The 23,993-nt window shown below is 40.7% G+C and overlaps 1 protein-coding gene across 4 annotated transcripts in view; it reads right to left on the reverse strand.

Annotated features, from left to right (window-relative positions):
• The window catches only part of RLF (RLF zinc finger), a 46,868-nt gene extending 23,526 nt beyond the window's left edge, over positions 1-23,342 (reverse strand). Inside the window, exons 1-4 of one of the 4 annotated variants that reach the window (XM_062509228.1) lie at positions 23,190-23,342; positions 17,978-18,132; positions 12,107-12,188; positions 1,271-1,403 (exon numbers count right to left, since the gene is read on the reverse strand). In XM_062509228.1, the coding sequence (XP_062365212.1) occupies positions 1,271-1,403; positions 12,107-12,188; positions 17,978-18,132; positions 23,190-23,342 (523 nt within the window). Of the gene's footprint in view, positions 1-1,270; positions 1,404-12,106; positions 12,189-15,456; positions 15,710-17,977; positions 18,133-22,911; positions 22,941-23,189 lie in introns of those variants that run through there. The other 3 variants (XM_062509230.1, XM_062509229.1, XM_062509231.1) reach the window with 3 other exon arrangements.
• Positions 23,343-23,993: the final 651 nt, after the last annotated feature.

Genomic DNA, 23,993 nt, shown 5'->3' on the forward strand with positions numbered 1-23,993 from the left:
GTCACTGTGTCCCCAACCTGCAGAGCTGCAGGGGATTGCTGCGGCCAAAGTGTATGAGTTTCTCAGAGAGCGTTTTTTAATACAATCAAATAGAATTCTTTTATAAACTGTTGTTATTGGTAGTGTTGCTGTCATTTTCTTTTCATATCAGTTTCTTATCTCATTGCTGTCTTCAAGTAAATAGCTCTTATTTCAACTCAGCCTTTGTCTCCCTCTCACCAGAGGGGATGGGGGGAAAGGGAACAGCTGAGCAGGGCTTAATGTTTCCAGCTGAGTTCAACCACAACAGTTCAAGTGTTTCTGCTATGCTATTAATACCTGACATGAATGCTAGTGAAGACTGCAGTCCAACTTGGCTGCTTTTTTTTAGCACAAGGAACAACATATTGTCCCAATAACCAAAACATGTTTCTATTTAATTATTAAAAATACTGACATATGCAACTCAAAGAGAGGCTACCCAAAGCCAGAACAAAGGAATCTGCTATGGAAGAAAATTTAAATTAAAATACATTTTTGCTCTCCTTTAGTTTTTAAGACCTTATTTTAACCTCTTCTTCCCTTTTGTATTATTTTTGACTTTAGTCTAAAAGTGCAGTCTAGTACGCTGTTAATAAAACAGATAAAATTCCTACAACTACTTAATGGTAACACTAATGGGAAAAAAATCAGAGTAAAGGAAGAATTTAATAGAATACACTAGAAAGACTAAATTGCATAAAAGTGACACTTCTTTTTTTTAAAGTGACTCCTTTTCCTCACCTCTCAGCAGTTTCCGATTCAAGATCTTATTTCCATAGTCTAAACACAAAGTGCCTCCAAACCTAAAGCTAATAACAATCCACACGTCCCTTCCACATGAATCTTTCATGTCTCTGAAAAGTACAGACATACTCAACTCCTCCCTGTGAAGGGTTCAGGAAAACATTTAAAAGCACAGAGTTATGAGAAACAAAGCACCTCAGGAAGAAAAATTTCTGTACTTTTATAATGGAAAAAGAAATAATTCTTTTTAAAAATGGAGTTTCAAAATATTCAAACTGATGGATAGTCCAGTCCAAGCAGAGATGCACTGGTTGTACAATTAGACACATTATTCAAAATGCCAGTGAGACAGTTTCATAATAAATGTTAGTAGCAACACATAAATACTACTGCACAATACAATTTAAAATGTAACTCTTCTGTCTTCAAATCACTGCTTACCCACCAAAACTGCCCCAAGTAATTTCTGAACAACCACACATCATCTCCAAAAACACACTCTTACCTTCCTCAGTTTCTACAGGTTGCTGGGATAGAATTTTAAGAAGAACTGGATTTTTCCATACCCCTTCCCTTGTGATATCCACCAATACTTGGAGGTTGTTATTCCCAAATTCCAGTAAAGCATCATGTGAATCCTATAAAATGTAAAAAAAAGTCATTAGAAGTGTTACCTAAAAATTATGCCAATGTAATAATACATTATCTATCCTAATATTTTACTACATTCTAATACTTTCACACTATTCCTCTCAGTCATTACTGCTTTTAATAGTCCAATGTCCTTTCACTTCTCTTATCCTACTGCAGAACTTTCTAATTTCAGACCTACTGAGTTCACTGAAGTGGTTTAAATCAAAAAGCCTATTCTGCAGTTGTAACTCTTCTGCAATTTTTATGGTTCTCCATGCACATGTGTATGTATATATATAAAAAAACCAAAACAGGAATTGTATAAAAGACAAAGGATTATTTTGTATCAAAGCATATAATGCTATTGAAATAATCAGAAGAAAGAGTAGAGTTTTCAAAATAAGTAACAAAATAGTAAATCTAAAATTGTACATTTAGTGTTAACACTAAAGATGAGCCAGTCAATTCACTCTGAGAATCATGAAAGACATCAGTCACTAGTTGAAGAATGCCATGGAAAATTTCATCATTAAGATGAAAACATCCTTCTACTGGAAATGAAGATGCAATTTTCTTGGAAACTAATCTATGTCCAGTGCATTTACTCTAAGATCCAGGGATTTCTGATCCTAGCAGATTTGATGCTGTGAAGCCTGACCCAGAGACTCTGCCCAACCAGCAGGCCTCCAGCTGAAGTTCACCCACAAAATCTCTATACATTGCACATTGCTCTGAGTGCTCAGGGGCCTACCACTTTGATTTCTGGAAATCTGAGTAGTAAAGGAGGAATTTAAAAAATACATTAGACATAGGAAGAATCTAGAGTCTAACATAGAAAAGAAAGCAACTTGAAGCAAATTCCAGGCATTTCACGACCCTAGTAAAAAACAAATGTAGGGTGACTTGAACTGAAAGAATTAAAATATCACCTTTCAGAATTTCCTAATGCTGACAAATAAAGCCAACTAACTGTAAGCAATTTGTGGCTACACCTTCAGTAAAAATCCTTCTCACAGCAGATCTTAAGTCCAATACGTGGCAATGCCCCCTAGTTCTGATGAGCTGTGTTTCAAGCTGTTTGTATTTTTAACACAACCTTTAACCTCAGGCTTGTTTTTGACAGCCTCTGTTGTAACCTTCAGATAGACTAGAATCAATTCTGTGTTCTGAATTATCAGAATTAAATGGAGCTAGTGCTATAACCACTAAAATATGAGAGAAACCAAAGGAGTTTGTATCATGGGCTATGAAAAGGCACCAATGAACTGCTTTCCACAGTGCATCACACAGGACATGCTTAAGTCCATGAGTCACCTTCTACAATCAAGGCAGACTGCTATGAAAATGATCATGATTTTCCCACTAACCATTCATAGTAAAGGGCATCTTTGCATTTAATGATTTAGATGCATTTTAATAAATGAGGTATTGCTGTTCCATATCCAATATCAGATGTAATTTGGGACCATCTTCATTATTTGGGTACATTATTTCCTTTCTAACATTGCAGCAAACTGTACTGCACAAATCTCTGCACAAGAGAACTTGAACTTTAGCTCCTGGGCAAAGCGTCTCCCCACTAAGGAGTGAGGCTTTATTCACAGTCAAAGACTCATGATGGGAGAATTACATTCTTATAGTAAAGGGTTCACTTACATTGATACACACTCTCTCAAGTTTCTTGAAGGACTCCTCTTGAATACCTATGAAACCATCCTATCAGACATGGTACTTAGTAAATCCTAAATTCAAGTGAAGCACAGCCAACACAGTTCTTCTCACTCCCTGATTACACAAGTCTGCTCCAAATATCCCACAGTGTATTTATGTACTGATGTAATAAACTCAAGCTTTAGAGCACCACTGAAGTCTATGTCCAGTGGCAAGTCTGTACAGACCCATTCACTCTTTGGACAGCCTGTCAGTCTCTACAATAAAAAATTATGTGTATGAACCTCTTTAGAGAGCCTGTGCATAACTTTGGGGCACTCTTTCACTCCGCTGAAAGTACAGGCAAGGTTAGAAGAAAGTAATTTCCAACAAATACCAAGTGAAGATCCAATAATTCAAAAGGGGCCACAAAAAGATGTATACAATCTCCTGAAGCTCTTTATAGAAGACAACTTACTGCTTGCTCATCTAGGACACAATGAATTGTGACATTTTAGAGGGAGAGCAAGAACAATGTGTGGTATTCTGCAGCACAAGGTGTTAAGGATCTGCAGATCTCAGAAGCAGCATAGGGATGTCAAGAAAAAGTGAAGCATATTCTCTGCGTAAGCTGATGAGGTAACACCAAATATACCCCTGATAATAGAAATGAGTATTACTGTACTCCATAGCTAGGTAATCTTCCTACACTAGTCACAACATTAAAGTAACAATGTCCTGACTCACCTTTAAACAAACAGGATTTCCAGCTATAATCAGCCTTTAATGCAATAGGCCAGAGGGGAAAGGAGAAAGGAAACAAAGCAAGCTATCAGTTGTCATTGTAAAGTCCTATGTAAGCATTCACAGTCTTCAACTGCTAATCAGCCTCCACTTCTCATAACCTCACAAGGTTTGTAGCTTGACAGGAACTTGGATGTGGGATATTGCAGAGAAGCTGTCAAGGCTTGTTCTCAGACCATTATCACCTGCTGCTTGCACACCTGGACACAAATCACACCACACAGAGGAAATAAAAGGCTCTAGGGGCCAAGCTGACAGACACATGGCTCTCTCTGGCTTTCTTCACTTGGCTGAGAAAAGGAACACCAAGGAAAGCTTGAGAACAGCTCAACAGGACATGGAGTAACAGAAGAAACTGGAGAGGCTCTGCAACTTTGCCTCAAGTTTTCCTGCCAAGGTCTGCACTCTGGCCTTCCTGGTCCCGGACAACAGTGGCAGAGCTGGAGGTGGGGAAGAGGCATGAATCAGCATGACACAGGAGATCTTAATCAAATTAGCATCCTTGATAGCAAACAGAAGCCAAGGGTGTCAATGGTGATTATGGATGTCACGGCAAGTCCTGTCCTAGGCTCTGTAAGGTCAAAGATACACCAAGAGTAAGAAACCCTGGGGAACTACAGGCCAGTCAGCATAGGCTGACCCCAGAAAGAACATGGGACAAATTCTCCTGGAAACTACATCCAGCAATCTGACTACCTTTTGTGGTAACAAGCTACAGATGACATTAGTCATACTTGGCAGGGCTTCTGACAATCTCCCATAGTATCTTGAAAACTAAATTGTTAAAATAAGGAAAAGTGGACAAAATACAGGTAAAAAAACCCAGCTCAATAGCCAGACTTAAAAGGCTTGTGACAAACTGTACAGAACCCAACTAGAAGCTTTCCCCCAGTAACACTTCTCAGGGTCAACAGTGAGCTGGTATTTTTAACACGTTTATTGTCTGAACAATGGGACAAAGCACATTCATTATCTGCCATCCCACTGCTTATACAGAACCAGGAGAGCAGCTGACACTACTGGGCAGGCAGCCATTAGGACATTCAACAAGCTGCAGAACATCACTGACAGGGACTCGGTGAAGCTCAACACAGCAAATCAAAGTGCTGCACATGGTACAACCCCAAGTATCAGAACAGGCTGGTGACCAGCTGGCCACGTTCCAGTTTGGCACCACAGGTCTCTAGGGTCTGTAATTTAAGTGCAGGTCAGCAGTGAGCTCTTACTGCACACAAGGCTAGCTGTGCTGAACAGTCTCAAACAGAGCATAACCAAGAGATTCCTGAAGTGTTTATTGCCATTTGGCACTTTTGAAATTGCACTGCAGTACAACACCTAGTTTGCAACCATCCTGTACAATTAATGTACCATGGTGATGCATATCCAGCAAAGACCACCACCTGCAGAAGAGAGGCTGAAAAGAAAAATCTTAGAGCTGTCTTTATCTTCACTATATTGCCAGAAGATAGTTGGAGCTGCCTAGCAAGGGAGTCACATGAAAGGAAATTCTGTAAGCATGTGTGCAGGAAGTGTTTCCATATATAAAACACTCATTCTGAAAGGACTAATGGAAGTTTGTGCATTTTCCATTTCTCAAAGACAACATTTGGTCAGGGCAGAACCCTAAGCAACCTGATTAAAGAAAGGCCTCTTACTCTGTCTGAAGAGCTGGAACTGAGCTTTCTTCCAGCAAACTCATGACTGCTACAACAGAAACCTTCAGAAAGCTGCAGATTCAACACACTGCAATTTCAAACTATGTCAGAAAGCACACTGAAACTATGCCTGATAGCACATTTTGTGGAAGTCAGTGCTTCTGTCCTACATATTTTTCCAACTGCAAGAACAAAACCAAACCAACATCAGAAGACAGCAAAAAAGCACACATTAGGAATCCTTTCCAAATGCAGAACTATAGTTCCACCTTCTAAGACCTAAGACTTCCACCTTCTAAGGACCATAAAATTAGAACTCTTATAGCTGAATGCAACAACCAAGCAGCTTTGACAGCTTTAACAATCTCATCTTCTTTAGCAGTACCAAAGATTTTCTGTAGATATTGCCCCAAAGTTAATTTTATTTTTAGATAGCTGTTGTAACAGTGTTCCAACAGTTAACTCATAGCAACCTGCTAAGTGAAATCATTAAAGACCACGCTACTTCTAAAAATTATTATAAAGGAAGTAAAACTTAGCGAGCTATTGGTAAAACCACCTCAAAAATCAGGTGTTGGTGCTAATTGGCAGATGCAAAGATAGCCAAGTAGGATGCTTGCAATGACTGATTTCTGGTCTTGAGCCTGAAATGCTACTCACAAGGTTAAAAATAATTTTGGAGCATCACAGCTGGACCCTAAAGATGCAAGAGACTTTACACGCTCTTGACCAGAGCTCAAACTGCTCTTAGCTAACAGCACTGAGAGATTGACACACAAAGGATTCGAGCTGTGCTTAAGCATTTGAGAACATCACTTAAACAATCCTTAGGTTCACACAGCTGTTCCTCCTCTCAAGTCTTTGTTTCCAGTGCAAGCTGGAACACTGAACAAACCTCACCACAAAGACCCTCAGGGACAAAGTGGGCTTTTTTGGTCTTGTTTTTTAAAACTAAAGCATGATCAATTCCCCAATTTACTCTGAGCTAGATGGCATGCCAATAGAACCAGCCAGGTGAAAGAGACACAACGCTTAACACAACGCTACTGCCAAAAGATGCTCAAGTTGTAGCCTCATAACAGCTTTAATAACATCACTGGAAAACAACAAACTGATCTAACTTTGCATCCATGAAATAACTAACCACAGCCCAGTTTCTGTAGCTGGCAGTTACTTCCTATGGGAAGTCTATATTATTCTATCTTCAGTCATCAATCATCCTCAATCATCTCAAGGATGATTAAGAAAACAGCTACAGGTATGCAGGTAGAAGAGATACTGGATCTCACCTAAAAAAATAATAGAAGCCCATTTAACCACTTCTACTTTAGGCCTCTCCCAGCTGCATGTCACACAGCATTAAGTCTCTTCAAATCAACAGGTTGCCAGAGAATTCAGGATGCATTCACTTCCCTCACACCAGTGTTAGAGCATTAAACTCTCTCAGTCTCAAGTGTAGATCAGGTCAAAGACTAACTCCAAAACACCATCAGCAATTAAGAGCCTGTGTGCTCAAGCTTCACCTGGAAGATGAAGTCGATGAGCTTTACTGAGCTCTGTGAAGGCACTCAGCACAGGTGTTATGCCCTAGAAAGGGGTGGAACTAGCAATCAAAGCACTAAGGAGGTGGAAGCCACAGCTCAGAAACAGCCAGAGCAACCCACTTATCTGCAATCACTACTGGAATGACATGGCTGACAAAAAAAGATTTAAAAATCCTACAAACTGAGCACAAGTGAGGTACTGAGGTACCACTATCCCTCAGATTATGACATTCAATGATCCAGACATCCAATGTAAACAATGTCTTCCCAACAGCAGCTGTTCTCTAATCTGAGGATTCAGGGTGCAGTACAGAGCCAAAAGAGCCCATTCCAATTATGGGGATCCATCACATTTCAGCACCTCTGTAGTAAGAGCTGAAGAGACCTAAGAAGGTGACAAAGAAGGGGTTTTTGATACAAGCAAGCTGATTTGCTGAGTCAGCAATGTGTTTGAGATTCAGGGTATCAATATGAAAATACTAAATATAAAATTCACCAACATAGGTAGCACAAGTAATTAACTACTGTAAGTACTCTCCCCTTCTACTACAGTGCTTAGCTGAACCATTTTGGACCTGCTGAAGAACATAAACCTAACATTAATGAGAATATATGCAAAAAATCTATTGTGAATACATCAAAAGTCTTTGAAGAAATTCAGTCCAACATTTGTGTATACAGATCTCTAAGATAGGACAATACCATACACAGGTTCTAAAGAGCAGGACATAAAACATTTCATTCTAGATGAAGTCAGGAAAGAACAATACAGTAAGAGCCTATAGACAAAGTTCAAAAGAAAAGACAAGCCTTGAAACAGTTTACTGAAGATGTCAGGATTTTTCAGTCCAGGCAGTTTAGAGTGATACAGCTTCACAAAAGTTTTTCTCTTATGCTTGCCCTCACCTCACAGTTTTTCCTAAATAAAGCATTGATGCTCTTTGTAAGGCTTGAAGGGAATCCTGTTCCACAACCCATATTCAATACCCAGAACAACACATCTCTACTCCCACCAAATATGTGTCTGAATACATGGTTTTACCTTCACCTGACTAGATTATATCCATGCACACAGTACCTCTCCACTGAGCTCCTTCCCCAGATTAACAGAGTTTATTTGTATCAAGAGCCCTGTTGTAACTCTGCCCCAGTACTTTCACTCATGCTCTACAGCATTTCCCCAATTGTGTCTTTATCTTTTTGCTTGCTGCCACTGAACAAATCCATGCTGAGACTCCTGCCATACAATCTCACATGCTGCTTGCATTTTGCCCAAGATGCTTCTGATCCTGCTGAGGGATGAGGAAAACTGGGCTCATGGGCAACTGCAGGACATAACTGCTGTTATTTAGGATACCAGAACAAACAGGTTCAGACACCAAATAAAGATTTTGACAGCACTTCGTGTATAAGCTGGACATCAGTGACACTCCACTTTCAGGTCTAGCCTCCCACCTTGACACTTTGAAATGCAAGCCTTCGCTCACCTTTCACATTCCTGGGATGAAAATTTAATTGAAGTTTCACTGACTCCCATTACCCATGTAGATAGTTACAGAGCAACAATTACTGCAGGTAGGTCAGAAAAATACCTCCCATACTAGGAGTTATAATCCTCTGAAGTCACACTTGCTTGGTTTGTTAGGAAAGCAATAAGCACATTTACATCCATCAGTCTTGGGCATGTGCTAACATAATATTTTGTGGTGCTTTCCTACTGGATTTGCCTGGAGATCTGCACATCAACATAGTTACACACGGGCTTTAAACCTACAAGAGACTCCTGTCTGAAGGTGTCCATTTCCCTTCATATGACTTATAGACTCCTTCTGTGGTGAACAAGTGGGTTCCTACTGTACTCCAAGGCAGGGTACAAGAATTCTCATACGTCTGCCAGAGAGCTACTTCAAAATATTCTTACAAACACGTGTTTGTACAAGTCCACAAACCTCCTCAGGAAGTCTTCAGAATATGTTTAATCAGTTCACTGTCTGAACTATGGGGAACATTAGGTGAGTGTTGAATTTGGAAGCTGAAGCTTCAAAAAGTCACTATAAAAGCCAAGTATACATTATTACTCCTGGCAGCAGCACATCTTGAATTTTCCCTTAGTTTTAAAAGTTGACATGAGAGATCTGAGCTTGTGCCACCCCTTGTAGAACCCCAGAAGAGAAGTGCTCACGTGTATGTCCCAAATACCAATAGTGAGATGCTGAGGACCCAACCAAGGACTGTTGGTAATTACACACTGTGAGAAAGAACAGAATGTGGCAGGAGAAGGGGCCATGTGAACGTAGGACAGCACTTCTCTGTGAAAAACATTCTTGTTCCTGGAGAGAACCCCAACACAATCCAGCAAAAGATCAGGAATGAGGTTGTGAAGTGGGGATGGATAATAGCAGAGCAATCAAGACCTAAGACCTCCAAAGCTCTCTGACCCATTTCCAGAGGGGTCTGAAAAACTGGACTGCACATAACTGCATAGCTAATTTGCATTAAAAGTGAGAAACCTTTCTTCAGGACAAGAAAACCTATCCATAAAACAGTAGTCCCAGTAAGCCTAGGTGGTAGCTCCAGGATCCTGGATATCCCACCAGCTGGACCAACACTGGAACCAGGACTGGTGATCTCTTTTTCCTCTTGTCCTCTCTCTTCATTCTTACCTTACCCCTTTATCCAATCCCCCTGCTGTGTGCCTACATACACTAACATGCCAATTCCTAAGATACCAATTTCCATGCCAAGCATGTAATTTACTAATAAAACCTTGTGAGTTTTTGCACATCCTTTGACTTCTGTAGATTCTTAAGGACACGAGCATTTACAGATCTTGGATGTTCCATCCCTCTTAAGAGAGGGACATCACACCCTTCTAAGCACTGGAATTTAAGAGCTCCCTTTCAACATATTCAACATAAACAGAGCCATCTAATCGAACTAAAAACCTGCTCTCTATTGACAGAAGTATCAAAGTGTGATCACTGTTTCAAAATCCTAGAAATGCACAGATTTTTTACACCATAGGCATTACTAAACTTGGCAAAAAGAATTCTCCTTGCAGATCCCTCCAGGTAAAAGCTAGCAACTTTTAGAGCTGCACTGTAACTCTACTATAATGAGCAAAAGCCTGTATATGCCCTCCCACAGTCCAAATATGAGAGAACATCTTGTTTCAGGTCTAGGCCATCTCAGTTACAAATGTATTTGCCTTTTAGCTCAAGATAAGATCACAAGGCTTAGGGGAAAGCTTACCATCATCTTCCAGTTTTAAGTGGGTAGCTAGAAAAATCAATTGATACTCCCTTTTTACAAGAACTCATATGGAAAAGATATGGGATCATGGCTACAAGTTACTCCTGAGGAAATTCTGATTGGATAACCAAGGAAAATTTTTCATATGGAAAAGATTCAGCCACTGGAATAATCTCCCCAGGGAAGTGGTGTATTCTCCAGTGTTGGACAATTTAAAGATTTAGCTGGGCAGGGTGATGGGCTATCTTGCCTATACCCTGCCTTTGTCCAAGAAAGGCTGGACCAGATGATCCTTGAAGTCCTTTCAACCTGCTACTCCGTGATTCTGATTCACTCCTCTTCATTTCAATGACTGTAGTAGTAAATTAAAGAAGAGCTACTTTGGAAACACTAAGTTTTAACATCTTGCATCAGCCCTAACATAAAAGATGAAACTGTGGCTGACCACCCTTATCTGTGGCATCCCCACAAATGAAGGGGTTGGGAGCAAGGAGCCAGCCTTTGGCAAATAGCCAAACAGACAGCATAGCTGCTACACCTTCAAACCTGGCTCTGGCATGCTGCAATGTCCATTGTGCTCTGTTACAGTCACTAAGGAAGTCACAGGACCTATGCACTCAAAATAAAGGACAGATCCTTGCCACCACTAATAGGATTTAAACTGTACCTACTGCATTTCTTTCTATTACCAAGTACATGCCACACCAAACTGGTTTTAGGGTTCCCAGGATAATAAATATTCCACGGTATTTCAGGAAAATGAGGCTCCTCTGCACCTGGAATCACTCAAGCACAGACCACCTCTGTCCCTTCCACTACTAGCAGGACTACAGAGCTCTGCTAGACTGCTTCTCTCAGTTCAAAGTGACAGGCTTTTTCATCTTCAGTCTATTGAAAAGTTTTCACACCTCCTGTTTCCTCAACTGCAGGGAAAACAAATGCAGCAGCTCAGTACTAGCATCTTCAGAGCCAGTGCAACAGTAGCCAAGCCTCAGGGGCTGAGAAAACCCCCAGTTAAAGGGGTACAAGGTCTTGCAACAAAGACAGCTGCAAGGTCTAAGTTGACTGCCAGCTATTTCCTGCCAATGTCTTCACTTCAGTAACTTAAAACTGAGATTAGCTTCCAACTTCACCAGACACAGTTAAAGCCAGAACAGAGCTATGGCCGTGGAAGGGCCCATCAATATGAGTACAGCAACACCACTCCTGTTTTTCAGCTCCATGAGGAACACCAGTTCTTGCAGACAGCTAGGTACTACCTCCAGACTAAAACCCAGAGAACATCTCTTCTTCCTACAGTCTACATTAGCCATTTTAATTTGAGTGTAGGGATCTTGTAGTATGAGCTTATTTCAGCATCACCCATAAAGAAAAACTTCCAGGAACCACATGGACTAAAGACCTGTTCTACCATTTCCATCCCTCTCAAATCAGATACAGCCACTAACCTGCCACTCAGACCTCCACAAAAACTCTTATCATCAAAGCAATGCTTCAGAGCTGTTAAATCACTCCATTTAACTCTGTCTGTCTCTCATACAAATCATTCCATCAAGACTTACTAAAGTTCTCTTGCTTAAGCTGACATCAACCATGTGGCTATAAATATGCTGTTGGGCCTTGAGACTCCCAATACAGTTGGTGCAGTTAAGACTTCTGCTGCTCAGAAATTCTTGCTGCCTAGGTAACAGCAATGCAGGACAAGTGGAACTCAGGGGAAGAGTAGAAGAGAAGGAATACAACTGCAGCCTTTTTTTTTTTTTTTAATATGTAAATTGCAAAAAAGAAATTCAGAACACTTACCTGAATGGATTGATGGAATCCTAACCACACCTCATGTGGCAATTCACTTTCAGGAATTGAAAGCAGTAGCTCAAAACAACTCCTGGAAAAGCAAAAAGCAAGTAAACAAACTACCTGAACACATTCTCTTGAAACATTAAATAACATTTCTGGCACATACTACTTAGCATTCAGATAAGCAATGACAGTAACACTGAAACATGTTAGATTGTGCAAATCAATTAAAGGCCTGAAACAGCCTGTAAATCAGGCATGATTCATCACATGGAAACAGAGCTCCTTTTTATTACACGCAATCTCTCTAATTTAAGATTGCAGCTACTCTTAGATGATAGTCCATTCAGTGTGGCTCAGGAACATTGCATCACAGAATTCTACTCTTTCTCCTCAAAGGTAACCTAATAACCATTCTAAATAAAGCTCACTGGAGTCTAGCATGATCTCTGCCTAGAGGGGCAAAGAAAACCAGCTTCACCTAACTCAACATTTCAGCACTGACATACATAAGGAAAAAAACCAAGAAACAGCTTGACAGAAGACACATGCATCAGCACAAAAATGGATCTGGACAAGATATGTCAAGAGGAGCATCAGCACCTAGAAACACCTTATGAGCCTCTGATACCAACTGGGGGACCATTTCAATACCTACAGCACAAGCTGCAACCTGCCATGGCAGGACTGCTGCCCATCTTGTTCTCAAACAGGAGCTATTCAACCTTGTACAGAACACATGGATTGCCTAAAACCCTACTGAACAATTAGATGCAGTCACACTAAAAGTGTTAATTATGACACTCTGCCTAGAGATTCACAAGACTTACACACAGAAGCAATTTCATAAATTGTGACAATATAAGGAAAGAAAACTAATCTAGGACACCACCTATAAAAAAAGCACTGAATCACTGCTATGAACTACATCTACAGGGTTAGATTGTTTTGAAGGAAAAACAGCAAGAGTTGAAACGTTCTCTTTCAAATATTAAATAGAAGAATGAGAGGGCAACACATTCAGTCTTATGATAGACACACAGACAGAAGAACTGAGCTTGGGGGGTGGAAGAGACGACCATAAAGCAAACACAAGTTTCAGAATTGCTTAGAACTCAAAAACAGTGTCCATCTTCCTTCTGAATTCTGATAAGTGCATTCAACAGTTACCTACCAAATGCTATGCCTACTCACTTTTTAGCCAGATTCAGCAATCATATACATCAAGAAGACCAAATGGATGAAAAAAGCTCTAAGCACTTCTATCAGATTGCCAGAAAACACAACAGCCTTCACCACTGTTATTCCATCACTATTCACACCATTAGGCACGAGACTGTTGATGATGAAAATGCTGGCAACAGGATCATCAAATATTCCAACTGTCATAGGTCTCAGTTTAATAAAATAATCAGGACTTTGTTTTGCCTTGTACTCCACCTTGGCAGTACAAGTTAATTCACCAACCCAAATGTTTAGAACCAGATGGTTGCTAATAGACTATAAAAAACAACTTTAAGAAACACCTGAACCCTATTTTAACACAAAAACCCCCTAAAACTTAAAAAATCCAACAAAACAGCAAGAAAGCCAACAAAAACCCCCAAACAAAAAAACAACAACAAACCAAACAACCAAGAAAATGCCTAGGTATGTGTTCTGTTTTTATCCATGTCTCACAGACTCTGCACCCAGTAACACACTTGCAAACTTCATAGTCAATGTGCTTTTGTAAAGTCTTTTGATGCATGCCTCACTTTCAGACTCAATCAATCCTTCCTATGTCTACTTTCAACTCCTAGAATTACTTTTTCTAGAACATTTCTTTTTCATATGTAGGACATTAGAAAAATTTGCTTTGTAATTTTGTTCAAGTCTATTATATTATGTAACCAAACTTAAGTATTAAATTGCTGCTTGGACAGTGAAAAAATCTGCAATTCTGTTTTTAAAGCACTGTATATACAGAGTGAGATGGTCTAGAAGACAAGAGGATTTAATTTATGGCTCTAGAGTTGTTGTCTATTACAGTAACATAGGACTGATCTGAACCAAAAGGCAAAAGATCTTTTGCTGCAAGTCTTCCTCAGGATCCCAACACAGAGCACTCTGGTCTGGAAATCACTCCATAAGAAATCTGAAGCTCCAGATATACAAGCCAACACATAAAACAACTCAGAGCAGAATTGTAAAAGTAATATCCAGGATATCCCAAACACAATTTCCTTGGCAGAAAAATAATTAGAATTCTAAATCAATTAAGTTTTTGTAAGAACTGATTCAAACACAGAGGCATATTAAAACTTATCTACTGCCAAGGGAGACAACACACTGTTAAGCTTAATTCTTTCTTTTGGTCCTTATTATACAGTATTTTAAAACACCTGTTTCCCTGAAATCCCATTTCCCTCTTTATTGCAATGCAACTAAATGGAGTTTACTTGTCAAGGTAAAAACAAGTCAAATACCAGGATCATGCCATGAATTCAAGTCTCTCTAACCCTACTCTACCAGTACCATCACAATGCCTACCTATACAAAACTTAATTTCAAACTTCAATCACAATTTTTGCAAATAAACTGTAAGGGGTGCTTGAATGTTTACATTATTAGAAAGAAAACATTACTCATCTGAAATGCTCAACTTCAAAGTATCTTTTAAGAAAAGGTGTCCTAGATATAAATTTCTTTATTTTGGAACAAATAACTATGCAAAATTCAATATATTTGCACATAATTTTTCTGTAATCACTTTATACCTCATTCACAGAAATTTTTTAAAATAAATTTTAAAACCTTTCAGGACTGCGTTCATCTTTAGATTGCATTAGAACACTTTTCCTATCCTAATCTTCTCAGGGACACAAAGATGACTCATTATACATTGGATTACCAGCAGGAATCATACACTTGTAGCCAGGAATTATCCTGTGCTTATTAAGAGTTGAATTATCTCTTAATGACAGACAGCAGAGTGGTAAATGCAAGCTAGTGAGTCAAACTGCAGCAGTGTATTAGGCTGAGAACTGCTTTATCAAAGAGCTCAGTGTCACCCGTGCCTGCTCACACAGTGCTGGGGGAAGTGAGCACACTGCCAGCTTCCACAGCTACAACCTGCAGCTGAGATAGAGCTCCACTCCTGAGGCAGACTGGTCTCATTGGTTCAGTACAGTTTTGCTTCTTAAACCAGATGGCAATTCAAGTCTCCTTTCACTCTTCATGGTTGAAAAAAACCATACAAACACCTTCTCAAAGTTGAACTGGTAAATTCCCTTTCAGTTCAGCGCCATCACAGCACACAGGAGAAAGTGAAAAGAAGTCAAATCTTAGTTACTGGCAAACACAATGTAACTTACACCAAATATTTCTTCTTTTTTAATCTATTATTCTCAGAATCATAAAAACCATTTTCAGATGGAAGTAAAATTTTCATTGTGATGGTAAGATGACACCTTCCCTCTCACAGCAGCCTCAGAAATAAAGCAGTCAGAGAAGCTTGAGTGAATAACCAGTTTCAAAAGTCTCCTGGGATTCACAAGGATAGCCAGCTGCCAGTGAAAGACTTCTCTGATATGGCCAATTCTTTATTAATTCTTCTGCAGAGGCAATACCTTTGAAATAGTAATACTGGGGGTGAGGGAATGCACTAGGCTTTGGGATTGTGAGAATAATCTGTCCAAGTTCCACTTGAGCAAAGCAGGTAAGTCACTTCATGGCCAAGAAGAACATTCCTGTTTCCCATCCACACACACCAATCATTTCTCACATCTGTGACATACAAGAGCAACCATTCCAAGCTTTTTTTTTTTGTTTCCTAAGGTTGGACAGTGGACCTATAATATCTCACACTGCATGAACATCATGTTTCTTATGGGAGGCACAGACCCTACATCATGTCAGCTGTACTGTGAACACACAAAGGACCTCAGCAGGGAATACCACAGAATACTGAGTTTTGCTGTTCCTGGCTCACCCTGCTGAGAAAGATGTTCTTCTCCTCTTCTCCAGAAGGAATGTTGAAAGTGAAGGAGGATTTCAATAGGAAGTAGGGCACTTCTGCTTTGAAACAGCAAGTTTGCTCATTTACTTCCAATCAAGGTTCAAGTCTGAAAACACAGGGTGTTTAACAGCTGTGGGTAACACAACTGTCTCCCCAAAAATCAATTACATGGGAACAGCATGTTTTCATGTCCCTAACTAGGTAACAGTCTTCCTCCCTCATGGAACCTCAACTTTTATCTTCAATTCCTTGCTCTAACCTCTCTCACTTCTTTTTTTCTTTATGAAAAAGAAAAAAATGAGAGAGAGTTAATTTGGGTATGCCATTTACCTCACCTTATCTTCCACCTCACTCTTTGTGTTTCTCATTCTTTAGAATCCTTTCAAAGGTAATCATTATTATAATAAAGAGGAAATTCCAGCAAGTCAGCTTTTCTACTGTCCTCAAACACAAGGTTTTCTGAACATACACGCTACAACAAACTCCTCACACTGAAAGCTGGAAAAAAACATTAACAAAAGCAGAATAGTCTGATATTTCTTAACAAGAGAGAAGCAATTTTGATACAGAATTGCAATTTACATCCCAATGTATCTAACAGAGGCAAAATATATAGAAAATACTCCAAGCAGAGATGCCCTGCAAAAAGACACTGAAATGCAAACTTTCAAAATTATGTAAGTAGGAAATAGCAAAATACACAAGCTAATTAACAATAGTATGGTGAAGCCAGTAATACTCTATCCTTCAGGGGCCAGTCTGCAAAAGCAGTGAAGATATTTTGCTAAATGTGTGTATCCTGTACCAGGTAAACGATTCAGTAGTTCAAGTTTTAGGTTTCCATAGTAAGAAGCTAAGACACACCTCTCCTGATTTCACAGGTTTTCAAAAAACCCAAAAAACATTCTGAGTTCACACATTTCTCACAATTAAAACGAAAATAATTCAAGGCATCACATGGAGATAATCTGGTTCTGAGCTGTTCATTTATACTGCAAGTCAGTCCACTACAAAATAAAGCATTTGACCAAGGAGTTCACTACTGAAGTCCATCTTAAAGAGAATACCTGAGTTCAGACCACAAAACAAGTAAGAGACTGATAACAAAAAACCCTCCAAAACTGTCACAGAATCACTTTTATTCTATGATGACCTTCATATTCAAGGTTCTAGATCTTCACCCTCCCTCCTCAGATGAAACCTCACTAGCAAGGAATGACCAGCACATCACTTCAGGTTATACTGATTATACCCCAGGTTACACTCCTCAATTCCAAAAAGCTGTTTTGCACTTAGGACAGACTTTGAGGAACTACAAGTTACCCCAATTCAGCTGATGAACTGTAAAATGGTTCTCTATTCTGCTCCAGGAACTGCTGTACTTTAAATCATGTCTAGTCTGCTTTGCAGCACAACTCAGACTGCCATGAGCACAAATCAGCTTGTCCTTTTCAACAAGGGACATATTCAGAATGCCCCTGCACTAAAGGGGACAGGACACACAAAGCTGCAACTGCAGAGCAAGGGATACAGGTTTATTAATCCATGTGTGTAGGTCTAATATGAAAGCTTCTGTTTAATGAGTACTACACTAAGCTTCTACAGAAAACAAAACTTGCGGAATGTTTTAAGAAAGAACAGAACCTTCCTAATACCTACATGATTATCCAAATAAAACTTGTCTATATTAATTAGTCAAATGCTCAAATACATTTTTGTGGTATGATGAAAAATCTACTAAAGACATTTACTAGATAAATTGCAAATACAGTTGTCAAATTAAGCAATAAACCATTTCAACAGCTTGCATTTTAATTTATAAAGCATGGTTCTTCTTAAAACAACAAAAAAAAATCATATATCAACTTAAAACTTACAGCACTAGCCTGCCAAGTACCAAAAGAACATCTTCGCATTCTGTAGTCAAGTAAGGTCTTGCATTAGCAAAGCTTTGGATGGAGATTCGATACACTTCCAAAAAAGGTAAAATATGTTCTGATGCACCCCGACTGCCAGCATACTGGAGCAGTGTCTGAAACAAAATGAGTTATCATTAGAAGTGCTTATAACACATTTTGCTTAAAAACAAATATCAATACACAATAGCAAACACATACAGTGGAATAATAATAGAAGAGATACATTTTTACTGTGAAGGAGAATTTAAAGTGGCAGCTTTTTACCTCAACAGAAATTCTCCCTTTTATTGAAATATATTTTTATTTACTTTATTATTTTAACAGAGTCATCAGAATTTCTGCTGGGGAGAATGCTAGAATTCAATTGGCAGAAATGTGAGCTATTAAGTATAAAATTCAGGGAGAAGTCCTAGACTTTGCTCCTTTTGTAAAACTACCATAGAGACAGAACAATGCATGTAACACTGGAATCTTTACTACTAGTGAGAATGCAGGAAAATAGGAACAAACTCAAGATTAGGAACATTACTACAGGTGTAGTGTTTTAAACATATATGCATTGCCCACACAGCAAAAATTAAGCCACCAGAAAGAGATACAAAATCCAGGTCAAATCATTATGTAGGCATTTTTTAAATGCAAAATTATCCTAGATTTACTCCTTGACCACAGCAATCCCACATTCCCTGGGCACAATACTAAAGCAGCAATAGAAAATCCAAACAGTTTTAACAGAAATCACATCAGCACAGGGACAACACTAGTATGTCCCAAACTTTAAAACACACCTACACTACCATGCTGTGCTGACAGGCTATGGAGAACAATTTGAGAACAAGTGGGGCACTGAGCTGAGGACACCTTAGCTCTACTGTTCCTGAGTTTCACAAAGAACACCCTACCCTGAACACCCTCCTGCACCTCCAGAGCACTGATGCTCGTACACCTCCCAGCTCCCTCTGCCGTGTGGTACTCTCCCTAGACTAAACAAGGTAACAATCTCGATTAAAGCCAGCTGCAAAGAAAACAAAACCAATGAAAGAGGCTGTGCTTTTTGGAATCCCTAAGGCCAAGACTGCAGGAAAAAAAAAAAAAGTTCAGAGTGCTTCACCCTGTCATTGAAAACAAGTCAAATTGTCCTACAAGGATGGTGATGTTGTATCAGTTTAGGACTGTGACACAACAAACTTATTTTAACACCTTAAAAAAACCCAAACACATATGATCCCATCAGATGGTGAATAGAGGGAGGACACAATGGAACAAACCCTACTGTAAGCTTGCTAAAACCACATGCAGTCATAATAATGACCAAAAATTTCTTAGACAAAATCTAACCTCCATCACAGCAAGAAATAAGTAGTCAGTATCCAATGTTACATCAGAGATACAGCTGTACTATACTACTCCTTGCCTAGAAACAACGCAGACTAGCAAATCATGTACTATATTTAAAAATAAATCTATTAAAAATACCATCTAAGAAACAGTAATCTGCTCTTCTGTGGATTGTTCTCCAACAATTCAATAACAGAACTTCTGGGTGAACAAAAGTTGCAAACTTTCCCAAAACCCCACATAGTATTAATAGTTACAAAGACATAAATGGGGAATTGGAAGTTTGCAGAAATCATCCTTAAGCACAGCACAGAGATCATGAGCTGCAGCAGTGAATGGTGAGTAATACCACTCTTCAAGCTTATTCAACAGATTAATGAAGGATTTGATAACGTAACTCAAATCATATATTGCTTTGTAGCATTAAATCCCATTCAAAGACTGTCAAGATGCAATCCCCAGAGAGTCAGCTGATGACTATCATAAATCAGCTGTTTAGTAAAGTCAACAGTAACACTACCACTACAGTGACTGCAGAAACAGACCAAACACACCAATCCCTGCACGTTTCTAAACATATATCCATTAAAACCAATCTATTTTAAAAGCCAAATTTAGTACTCAATTATTCTGACAAGCACTTTGATCATAAATTACCTGGCCTGTGTAAACCATAAAACACAGCAGAATACTTTGTAAGATTAAATAAATATTTTAGTAAACACTGCACCCTGCTCAAGTGCCATCTGAGCACTGGCATCAAAGTCTTAAAGCTAGTATTAGGAATTACTGAGCAACCATTTATGAGAAACTTCTTGTCAAATACATAAACAATGGTTTCAGTGTAAAGAACAGATTCAAGGCAACAGAATTATTAATAGCTTAAACTTCAAGGATCCGTAGTTTTGTTCATTATGATGTTATTAGTATTAGCATACTGACAAATAAGCCAAATGTAGCAACTGCATTAAAGTCCTTCAAAGCCCATGGTGCTAAACAGCTATTACTTGTGAAATAGATGTCCACTACAGATTTCTCCTGGCAGTCTGCAAAAACTGTTATGGAAAAATTATTAACTTGACAGAATTAGATAACCTACTTGTTTAAGGGATTCTCAAGTAACATTTTAGGAGCAATTACTACCTTAAAGTATAATTACCTGACCAGAGTACTTATGGATGTCAAGTCTGGCTGATACATGACCACTTAGACTTCATCCCACCCTTCTCTTTGATTCCAGTTACACATGGGCAAGTGCAGAGTGTAACATACAGACCAGCCTAGGCCCTCCACACTGCACAGATTTTCATGTTCTGCAATGACAGAACACCTGTTTAGCTGCACTTCCTCAAAAGCATAACTTTTTTTTTTTGCTCAGCTCCAATTTAAAGACAAAGATCTCAAAGTCTCCTGACCTACTGCTACAGCTTTGAGATTCTTTAAGAAAAATACCACCTTGTCTTCTTAACCATGTCTGATTGCATTCAACACATCATCTTCAAAAATTTCAGAAAGCCAACAGCTGCTGGCAGATGGGATGCTTTGACATCCTTCAGCCTCCTCTTCACTGATAACTGTTCTTCCTATTTATGATAGCACAGCCTCAAACACTCCCCTTACTCAATCTATCTGGCTGTTTGGGTATATACTACTGTCCACAAAAAACATGTTTTTCCCAAGGTGAATGTGCAAAGCATTCATTCCTATACAATGCAAAGTTGCAGAGTCAACCCATTATAACAGTTTTATTTTGTTATCCTGGACAATAGCACTATTTCCCTACTTAAAAACAGGGATCTTCAAGGAAATTGTAACATCCAGCATCACTCCCCGTAAGAGCTACTGGAAAGCTGCCGCAGCAGCACAAGTTCACAAGCAGTAAAACAGCATTCAGACAGCTCAAAGCACAGGAAATTCACTAATTTGGTTCATAGTTTGCTGACAGCCACAGTAATTTCCACAGCAAAACAAAGCACGTTCCAGGCCCCTACCTCAGCTGTACTCACAGGATGGCAAATGCAAAAACACATTTCAGCTCTCCTTATGTCAGCTACTTCCCAAAATCAAACCCAAGCCCAGATAAATTCAGCTTATCTCTAGGCACATTCTGCTTTAGCTTAATAACTTTATGACCAGTGGTTAGTGGCACTTTCCAAGTAATTACTACAAAATTGAGCTCCCTAAATTTCACTTACAGGCAGACCTTAAGTTACTTAAGTTATCACAAACATCCCCTCTCAGGAGAAACCCAGACATAAAATTGCACCCCACCCACAGTGTCTCACTGTACAACATCACAAATTCATCCTTTGTTGAATCTGCTACAGGACCAGCAGTTCTATGTCCCCCATTGCATCTCCTGGAGTATAGGCACAACAATCCAAAAAAGGTCCCAGACCAATGGCAACTCAAACCCAATCTTTTCCATTTTTATCTGTGCTATCACAGTATTTTAAAAACACTCTACAATAACAGCACAAGGACCTAGAGGGCTACATCATTTGTTGGACATGGTTTGTGGAGTTTTTTGTTGTTGTTTGCTTTTTTTTTTTAGGTAGCAGAACTGTCTTTCACCACACTCCACCGATCAAGTATCTCTCAAGCTTCTGTACCAAACTAATCTGGGAAACTGGACCTGGACACACACAGACTATCCTGACAGCCACTATTAAGTGTCAGCTGAATAATTGTGTCAATGTTCTGACACAATGTCTACTGCTGGAAACAACTTTGCAGCAGGCTCCATGTCAGGGCAAGGGCACAGATCTAGACCATATAGTGAACTTGGAACAAACACAGAAGGATGCAGCTGCACCCTGCAGTCTGAGAGGAAAGAATTTTGAAACCTAGTAAATACACTTATTCTCTTGTTTCAGTAACTGATGAGCTAAACATCCTCCCAGAATGGTACAGCAAAGCACACAACCCGTGGATGCAAAATGGAAGGCTGTGAAGGGTAACACCATTTCTACTTAATTTATGACACACCATCTTATTTTGCCATTTATCAGTCAAATACTAAAGTTTTATCAGCTGAGGTGTTGTAAGCTAGATAAAAGAACAGGTTTTTTTATTTCTTACTTTAAAACCCACAATTTCTTCAAACTCAACAGGGATAATTCTCCAACCCAGCATCATAACAATTTTTTAACCTTAAGAGTTCACAGTAAATGATGCTGTGAGGGTAGCAGAAATTAACTAACCACTGGAAGAGTTTACTTAAGAACAAGTTATCTCCCATCACTGTGGGTTTAATCAAGATCAGCTCTTCTTCTGGAAATCAGAGCCTCAGAAACTGGTGATCTTCCTCTGTGTAGCACTAAGCAAGTATTCAAGACAAGATATCCAAACCACAGTTCATTCGGTGATCTCAGGGCACTGTAGGCCCTTACAGGCCAGCAAGCACTCCTTGCACCCCACGGCAGAGCTCAAACAAGGCGGAATACGCAGATTTGATCCGGAGACAAGTGAAACACAGACAACCGGAGGTCTCGGAACCGAGCCAAGACCGCACCGAGAAAATGCGGTGCGGGCCGCCTGCCCCAGAGACCCACCCGAGAGCCACAGGACGTCCCGGTCCGAAGCAATGCCAAAGCCCAAAGGCGAGCAGCCCCCTCGGCCCCGGCCCCGGGGCGCAGAGCTCACGGGGCGCCCTCGGCAGGGCGCGCTCAGCCCCGCTCGGCAGTCGGGCACGGTGCCGCGAGCCCTGCGCACCGCCAGCTTGGGAAGAGCGAGCGCCCAGGACGGCAGCCCCGTGCCTGCCCCGGCCGCATCCTCGCTGCCCGTACCCGGCCCGCAGCCTGCCCCGCGGCCCGCCCCGCCCGGCTCCTACCTGGCAGAAGCCCCGGCAGTAGGCTCGGGACGAGGCCTCCGACACCTCCTGCTCGCGCAGCTCCGTCTGCAGCTGCCAGAGGCGAGCGCGGAGCGCCGGCACCACCCGCGACACCTCCGGCCGCGCCGCCGCCTCGGCCTCCGCGTCCGCCATCTGCACCCGGCCCTACTGCGCGTAGGCACCGGTCACGTGACCCGGCGCTGACATCATCGGCCGGGGACGGCGTCACGTGACTCTCGCACGTGACGCGTCGCCGTGCCCGCGCAGGACGCCCCACGTGACGGGGCGGAAGCGCGCGCGGCCTCTAGCGTGAGGGGGCGGAGCCTCGGCGCTGCAGCCCCGCCCCCCGCGGGCCGTGAGGGCTCCGGCGGGCTCCGGGCCTGCGGCAGAAGGACACCGCGACGGCTTGGGAGTCTCGGCCCGCTCCGCGATAAAGGTGACTGACTGCGGGGCTAGGGGACCTGAAAGATGATAATGGACACCTACCGGAGCCAGCTCGCTAACTTAGATTGCCGTTATTTTAATCTCCCGTTTAGCAACACGTTGTTGAAAGCAGAACGATCGTGTCTGGGATAGCCCTGGAGCGGCTGTTGCCCAGACATGGGAACGGGGGGGATGGTAAATAGATTTGCCAAGGATTTGCAATGTGTCTGGTGTCATGAGATGCTGGGCCCGTGGATCGGAGCAGATCTCTCTCTCTCTCTCTCTCTCTCTCTCCTTATCTCAACTCATGAACTACGTATTTTCTCCCCACTTTACGTTTATGGAGGGGGATGACAGACAGGCTTTGGTGGGAGCCTGGCA

This window comes from Cinclus cinclus, chromosome 26, assembly GCF_963662255.1.
Source record: "Cinclus cinclus chromosome 26, bCinCin1.1, whole genome shotgun sequence".
NCBI lineage: Eukaryota > Metazoa > Chordata > Aves > Passeriformes > Cinclidae > Cinclus > Cinclus cinclus.